Source organism: Austrofundulus limnaeus, unplaced genomic scaffold (genome assembly GCF_001266775.1).
Source record: "Austrofundulus limnaeus strain Quisiro unplaced genomic scaffold, Austrofundulus_limnaeus-1.0 Scaffold1740, whole genome shotgun sequence".
In the NCBI taxonomy this organism is placed as follows: domain Eukaryota; kingdom Metazoa; phylum Chordata; class Actinopteri; order Cyprinodontiformes; family Rivulidae; genus Austrofundulus; species Austrofundulus limnaeus.
This window is the reverse complement of record NW_013954142.1, coordinates 4,800-12,536: the sequence shown is the minus strand read 5'-3', so window position 1 is coordinate 12,536 and position 7,737 is coordinate 4,800. Positions and strand designations below refer to the sequence as shown.

Genomic DNA, 7,737 nt, shown 5'->3' with positions numbered 1-7,737 from the left:
TATATATATTAGTGAAACGCTATTGTCAGTTTCAGACATCACTACAATTGTGCTTCAGTTGGAGAAATTTAGATTCATCTTGTAAGATATAATATTTAATAAAATTTGGTATTAACCTGTCATTAATTTGATGGATAGACTTTAGTAATATTTTTCTCCTTTAGTTTATGTTAAAATACCAGCTGTTGTTTACTTGTTTTGTCCACCTTCTGTGAGTTTTCTTTTAAGTTTTTAGTTTGGAAGGTGCTTGCTGTTTGTTTGTATTTATGCTATTAAACCTAAAACAAAAGAAAATTATATGAAAAAAGAAAACATCACTACAATAATACATATTTGAGGAGTGACTGGAAGCTACTTGAGCATCACTTTTTCATTACTCTCAAAAACCAAGATTTTCAAGTGAGGAAGGCTTTAAAAGAGTTTCTTTCTTTAGGAAGAAATAAAACAGCATTTCAGAAAAAAGCTACAGTAAAACAAAAAAATTGCATTGACTCTCATGTTATGTTCTTTTATTATAAGAAATACTAATTAAAGTGCCGCCCTTTAAAATACCTTCAGGTAAAACTACGAATTTTCTGTTTTGTTCTTGGTTTTTGCCTTTTTGCCTCAGAATTTGTAAAGGAAAACTGAAACCATTGAGTAAATTTTGTACAAATTTCTTAAAATAAAAGATGTGTATTTCTTTTTTTTTACCAGAGAGATGCTTCAAACAGCTATGAAAGTAGATTTAAAATGAAAAGAAATGACTAAAACATCACATTACAAAATAAATTGCATTAAAGTTTTTTTTTGTATTTTGACCTCACCTCTGCCGTCCTGGCAGCAGTCTCCAGTTTCCCTCGGTGGACAGTCTGCAGGAGGGCACGGCTGGGGAGAGCACTCCCTGTTACCGTCCTGCCACCACAGATTGACACAAACTAAAGTCAGTTATTAAAAAAACTTGATAAATAAAATATATTCAGCTCAGTTTTATGCTGAGTGTGAAAATCTTACCTTACACGTACACGTCTGACAACCGTCCACAGTGACGTAGGACACATTGTGCACTCCACCATCCTGATCACACCCTGGAGATACGTCACACCGTTTATTGTTTTACATTTCAGACCTTCTGTTGAAACGTGTATGAAAACAAAAGTTTGTAATTGCTGATTTCCTTCATTGTCTCTACAAGCTGGGAAACATCTGGCTCTGCTTTCTTACAAGTAACGACAGAACAGCGTGACCTCAGCGCTTGTTTTCACACACACCTTTTTATGGAGTGTAACCAGAACCAGACGTGTCTGCAGACTTCCAAATGTTAAAGACTATCAAAGGAAGGTCGTACCGGTCTATAAACACAAGCATACCCCCACCTCCCATGACAGAGATATAATCGTAGCTCTAATAACTCCCAATCTAGCTGACAAGTTTATTTTGATGAAAACAATTTGGACGCCGGCACACCAAAGCACATTATCGTTTAGTGTAGATGTTTTGGCAGATAATGACTTTAATGACAGCTCTCCAAAGGACGGACTGTGCACGAGAGACGGGAATCAGAGGGAGAGATGAGCCAGTGAGTCCACCCCCTTTGCCAGCAGCTAGATCAAAGTGTGTGGTACTTTGCAAACGTGCAACAACTTGGTGCCACTGGAGACTTCTGACCTCCGTGCAGAAACAACTAACAGAGAGATAATAAGAGATGGGAAACACCACGTCATGCTGATGGTGAAAATCTGCACAATAAGCAGGACAGAAGAAAGTTACATCACTCTGTTTCTTCCACTTTGTGACAGAAATAAAAATGGGAATTCTGTTTTGATTTCAGCCCAGTTTCAATCAACCCAACATCAAGACTCAACACCAGATGATTGTGTGTCAACGTTAAGTCTGAGAGAGTGCAGGATTAAAACAAACGTGTCTGACAAAGAGAAGCTGATTGACTTTCACCTCTGCTGTTAGTTTGACAGGCGACCTCTCCAGATGTGCAGGAGCACACAGTGTTCAGGTCAAGCTGCCAGCGCCGCCCCTCCTCCACTTTATGTCCGTCCCAAACGCACCCCCGCTTCACACACTCACACCCCTCCAGGTACGTGACACGGGACTGCAGATCTGCGTTCTGTTTCCAAACAAAAACCCTCCGTTTCATTTTGAAGCGTTTCATTAAATCTTAAAGGGATCCCCGATTAGTTGTAACATTAGACTTTATATGATAAACATATACTTTAACTGTAAAATAAAGACTGTAAAAATACTGTAGGATGTTCAGTTTTTATAATTTTTAAACTAAAAGTTTAAAAATATCTTACACAGATGGGGCCATTTTATTTACACGCAAAGCATTCTGGGTAAATGATGACATCCACTAGGTCATCGGCATGAGGCTGCTAGTAAGCTATATCCACTCTGAAGGTTAATCTTGGACAATATCTGATGATCGACTCTTTTAAATGAAACCAGAGAGCGTTGACAGAGAGGAGAAGGTAGAAATGACTCAGCCTGTAACTGAAAATATGGATGGAGGACAACAGAGCTGCTTCATGGAAGAAGAACCTCAGCTTAGCCTGTTAGCATTAGCGTTAGCCCTGACGCTATCCCCTATGTATTAGCTCAGCGCTACACATTCTCCTCTCGTCACTGAGGTCCTCCATCCACATGACAGAGAGGGGAACACAAAAATGACTCAGCCTGTAACTGAAAATATGGATGGAGGACCTCAGTTTAGCTTGTTTGTCGCGCTAGCACCGAGCTAATACATATAAGGCAATATAGTGTGAGGGCTAGCACGAAGGCTAACAGGCTAAGCTGAGGTTCTTCTTCCATGAAGCAGCTCTGTTGTCCTCCATCCATATTTTCAGTTACAGGCTGAGTCATTTCTACCTTCTCCTCTCTGTCAACGCTCTCTGGTTTCATTTAAAGAGTCAATCGTCAGATATTGTCCAAGATTAACCTTCAGGGTGGATATAGCTCCATAGCAGCCTTACACCAATGACCTAGTTGATGTCATCATTTACCCAGAATGCTTTGCGTGTAAATAAAATGGCTCCGTCCGTGTTAAAATATATTTTAAAAAAATTATAAACTAAACAGCCTACAGTATTTTTACAGTCTTTATTTTACAGTTAAAATAAATGTTTATCAAATAAAGTTTAATGTTACAACTAATCGTGGATCCCTTTAAGAATGTGATGGTTACCTGAGCTTTGACCATTTCCAGCATACGGCTCAGCTCCTCCAGCCTCTTCTCCAGCTTGTCCACCCTGTCGTCCGTCTGCGCCTGAGAGACACTTCTCACCCCCTGAGGAGGTCCAGGAGGCCCCAGCACTGCCGCTCTCTGCTGCCGGTCACTCTGGAGGTCCTGAGGATGATGGCTGCTTTGCTCCTGAAGCCAGGGGTTTGTTTGACGTTCATTGAGCGACGCATCGAGATGAACACTTTGACTGGTGTCAGCTGGAGCGTTTGGACTTTGTGTGTCGTGACGAGGCCCAGGCAGGTCATCTGGAAGAGACAACAAGAGCAAAAATTTCCTGAATCATTTTTTAAATGAGCAGAAATAACTAAATCTTAAATAAACATCCTGGAGGTCAAAAGGAAGACCCACACTGAAGAATAACAAACACACTGTTTGAGGAGATTTCATGCTTTGGACAAAAAGCTCTTCTTTCGGTGCATTGTTTAATTGGATCATAGTCTAATTTCAGGAAAACACACTTATTTGTTTATGTACTTCTTAATTGGATCTAAATATAGCAAATTATTATAAGTGAACAATGAAGAAAAATGGAAAATTATTTTTTAATTACAACAAGTAGATTTTGTAAGCTGTCATGTTAAGAAAAAGATTTCCATCCTCTGTTTACAAATGATCTTTATTTTCCCACCTGTAACGTTGTCACAACTCCACGGACGCCTCGCGTATGCTTTCAGTGATATTTCAGCTGTCTTCAGAAAACCCTGGAAACACACACAAACACACGCACACATCAGAACATGAGATAAAAAGTGCTGTGCAAAATAATTTCCACACACTTTAACAAAGCTGTATTTTACATCTTATACCGAATATCGAGTGATTGATGATTTACACTGTTTTTTTTTTGTTTGTATGTGTTTTATGCTGTTTTTTTGTTTATTTGGGTTCATAACAGCCTGCTCATTCAGGCTAACGGCGTGTTTGTAATTGTACTTTTTCTAATAATATTTAACTGTATTTATAAATTGAAATTTCTTCAATTGCTTCAAATTCAATGTTCCCTTTTAAAACTGCTTCAGCAGCTGCCTCTATTTTAGTCTTCTTATGCTACTGTTAGCTTTTAGTTAACTTGTGTTAACAATAAGCTTATGGCTACTTTTAGATTTTAGCAAGATTTTTCAGCTTTCAAACAGGATTTAGCTAATTTCAGCTTTTATCTAAACTTTAGCTGATGTTTTTAAAATATTCTTCAGCATATTTGCTCTACTTTCTACTACTTTTAGATTTTAGCTTTAATTCTTCTTCTAGCAAATGTTGTGCTATTATTAGCTTTTAGCTACCTTTTAGCTGCCTTTAGCTTTGAACTGCCATTAAGCGGCTTTTAACTTTCAATTATTCTGTTACTTTAAGCCGTTCAAATAGTTCTTTTTGATGTTTTTAGCGTTTAGCTACAATTTTGAGACTTCTAGTTTTTAGCTATTTTTAGCTTTTTGCTGGGTTTGATCATTTTAGTTTTTATCTAAGCTTTTGCTGATTTTAGCTAATGTTTTGCTAATTTCAGCTAGCCTTTTGCTACTTAGCTTTTAGTTACAATTATGTTCTTTTTAGTTTTTATATAATATCCAGCTTCTTTTAGGGTAAGGCAGCTTCAGCTTTATTTGCAAACTTCAGTTTCAGTAAAGTTGTGCAGCAGAAAACATTTTTAGACAAAAAGACTTTCTGTTTGTTTTTTTCTGTGGTTTTTGTTATTTCCTGAAAGAGAAGAAGATAAGACTTAATTGCAATATAATTTAGCTCATGAAAGCTTTTGAAAAACACAGATTTCTTTTTTCTTCCTGTCTTCAGGAATATGCCGTCTGCACAAGAAACTTACATTAAATTTGCTGTCGTTGCTTTCTGGAATGCTGCCAAGAGCAATGACCACATCTGGAGGAACTTCCCAACTGACCCTGTGCTCACTTTTTATCGGTAACACCACAGCATCTTGACACTCAACAAAAAACACCAGTCTGTCGGGCTCCAGGCTCACGGCCAGCTGGACCCAGATCCCCCCAGAGAGAGGATTTGTTTTTGGAAAGAGAAGACTGACAGGAGCTCTTCCTCCAGATAAGCTTAATTGCAGGGTGTCATCGAGGGTAGATGAGACGATTTGGAGAATAGGTGAGGACGTCGAGGAAAGAGAAAAAACGGTGGCGCTGGATCTCAGAGCCTGACGTCCCACCAAATGCACCCCCATGTTGCCCTGAAATCTGGCGTGAAGGCGATGGGAATATTCCTGAGGCAGGATCAGGTGAGCTGCTCTGGGACGAATTTTATACATGAAGCTGCTGGAAGTCTGCAGCCTGGACACACCGCCTCTGTGCTGGGACAGGTTCAGGGCCGCCAACAGGTCAATCACTGGAAGAGAGATAAACGAGAGTCAAAATGAAACACAGTGAAGGAGCAGACTGAGGACTGTTTCTGGGTTTGGACCAGAACAAAAAGTCTTGAGAAGAAAGAAGAAAAAAAACATCATGTGGCTGCCTCTTAGATCTCAAACTTTCATGATTCCTTCAGTCAGCTTCTCAGAGAAGGCAGCGCAGCAGCAAACAATTAAATGAGGGGAAAAAGCAATGATCGAATATTCTGATTCATCTATTTTCAGTTAAGAGGATGTGCAAACAGAAAAACATGTGAATGATTTACAAAAAAAATGCTTTTTGTCTGTTATTAACTTGCACTGATTAGTCTGAAAGTCCTTGTGGATTGTGGGAATGACTTTCTACATATTTGGTTTGTTTGTCACGGTTCGTTTTTAAAGAGTTTAAGAACCAAGTAAACATTTCAAAGTGGTACGAGGAGTTCTGTCGCCATGTAGGAGGGCTTATTGGTCTGCAAATGTCCTTAATGTCAGTGTCAAAATCTAATTTAATCATCTAAGTGCAACTGAGCTGACCAAAGTGCTTAAAGTTTAGCCTCCCAAAATATTAAATACAGCAGTATATAAAAATTGCCATGCAAATAAAAGAAAAACAACATTTATCGAAAACACAACACGTCACATTGGTTTGCACCAGAGTATAAAACAAGCTAAGTAAAGCGGCTCAAACCATATAAAACTTTACAATAATGTGCAATAAAATCTTCGCATCAATTCAAAAATGGTCAGGAAGTCAATGAAATGAAGTCACGACTGATAAAAAATCTCAAAGTAAACAGCAGATGCACATTTTCCTATAAGAACAGCTGTAAGAAGATGAGAAGCATCTCTCACTTTAACTGGCAGTGGTCATAATGTTATGGCTGATTTGTGAACCATGAAACATGACAAAATCTCACTGTAATAAAAAAAGGCCAAAAATAAATAGAAGCTTCATTTGAATTCACGTTTTGTCACAAAACTTTACAGTAAATGTTACATCATGGTATATTATATATATTTTCCACATTGCAGTCATAAACTCCAGTATTCACCGCCTCCTTTTAAATGAATTATTTGGAATTATTCAGCTTGCTGCTCCCCTCTTATGTAAAGATTTGTTTTAGAGGCAACAGTTTATCAAAATAAGCTTTGGGCTATATTTTAACTACAAGCGCCCTGAATCTGATTCTCCACATAAATGATGTAAAACACACTGGAGCTCTCACCATCCTCAGGGTTTGGAGCAGAGTGAGTCTGCAGAGACATCCCAAAGATCCACAGCAAATGCAACTTCAGCAGCAGCACTGCCCTCAGCTTGCTGCTCTCCATTCTCCAGGAGCAACAACAACAATAAATTAAAAAAATTAAAAAAATAAATAAATAAAGCCAGTTTATGTAAAAATCATAGCGTTTATAGTCGTTTTAAGCTGATCTGATGCCATGGAGCGTAACCTGAGTATTTCACTGCTCCTCTTCTGGCAAACAGACTGCTCCAAAGAGCGTGCAGGGGGGAAACATAAAACATCTGGATGCAGGCAGGGCGTCACTGACTTACAGTCCCTCCCGCCCCAGGGGCCGTAGGTTCACAACTCACGATAAATTCAAACACATTTACAAGTATTATAAAGATATTCTGGCTTTTTATGAAGGGGGAAAGACATGCATGTAAAATTGAAAAAGTTAAGTGTTCTGTGTGCAGGAGGTAACTAACTCTTCTCTCTGCTTCATTTGCTTTAAGTCTTTTCTTCCCTTGCGTTCTTTCTTTCTCTCCCTCCCACCCCTGTTTTGTGGTGTTGATTCTCTGAGACCCCCATTTGGTAACAAGCTAAAACCTGGTCTGGAGACTGGAGGGGAGCTCTGCCAAAGCAGCCAAAAAATCAGTGTACAGACAGAGAACAGATAGACGGCAGGGAATAAATACTGCCACATTTCACTGCTTTTGGAAACATCTCGCTGTGCATACCCACCACACTTTTTTTTTTCATACTTTTCGACTCTTTGCACAAAAAGACCCACACATGCCCCCATGTCTTGATGAAGTATTGTGCTGGGAAGACCCAGATGTTTCTTAATGAATGAAGGCAGACAGGAGGGTCTCAGACAAAGATCTCTTCTTTCCTCATTCCAAACAAAACCTCATCCATGACTCACTCCTCTGTAC

General features: G+C 38.9%; 1 protein-coding gene across 2 annotated transcripts in view; it reads right to left on the bottom strand.

Moving 5' to 3' along the window:
• The window catches only part of kcp (kielin cysteine rich BMP regulator), a 25,500-nt gene extending 18,408 nt beyond the window's left edge, over positions 1–7,092 (bottom strand). Inside the window, exons 1-7 of one of the 2 annotated variants that reach the window (XM_014033441.1) lie at positions 6,803–7,092; positions 5,049–5,572; positions 3,864–3,936; positions 3,179–3,480; positions 1,933–2,101; positions 994–1,067; positions 807–894 (exon numbers count right to left, since the gene is read on the bottom strand). In XM_014033441.1, the coding sequence (XP_013888895.1) occupies positions 807–894; positions 994–1,067; positions 1,933–2,101; positions 3,179–3,480; positions 3,864–3,936; positions 5,049–5,572; positions 6,803–6,905 (1,333 nt within the window). In that variant the 5' untranslated portion in view covers positions 6,906–7,092. The remainder of the gene's footprint in view (positions 1–806; positions 895–993; positions 1,068–1,932; positions 2,102–3,178; positions 3,481–3,863; positions 3,937–5,048; positions 5,573–6,802) is intronic. The other variant, XM_014033442.1, reaches the window with a different exon arrangement.
• Between the last annotated feature and the right edge of the window lie 645 nt (positions 7,093–7,737).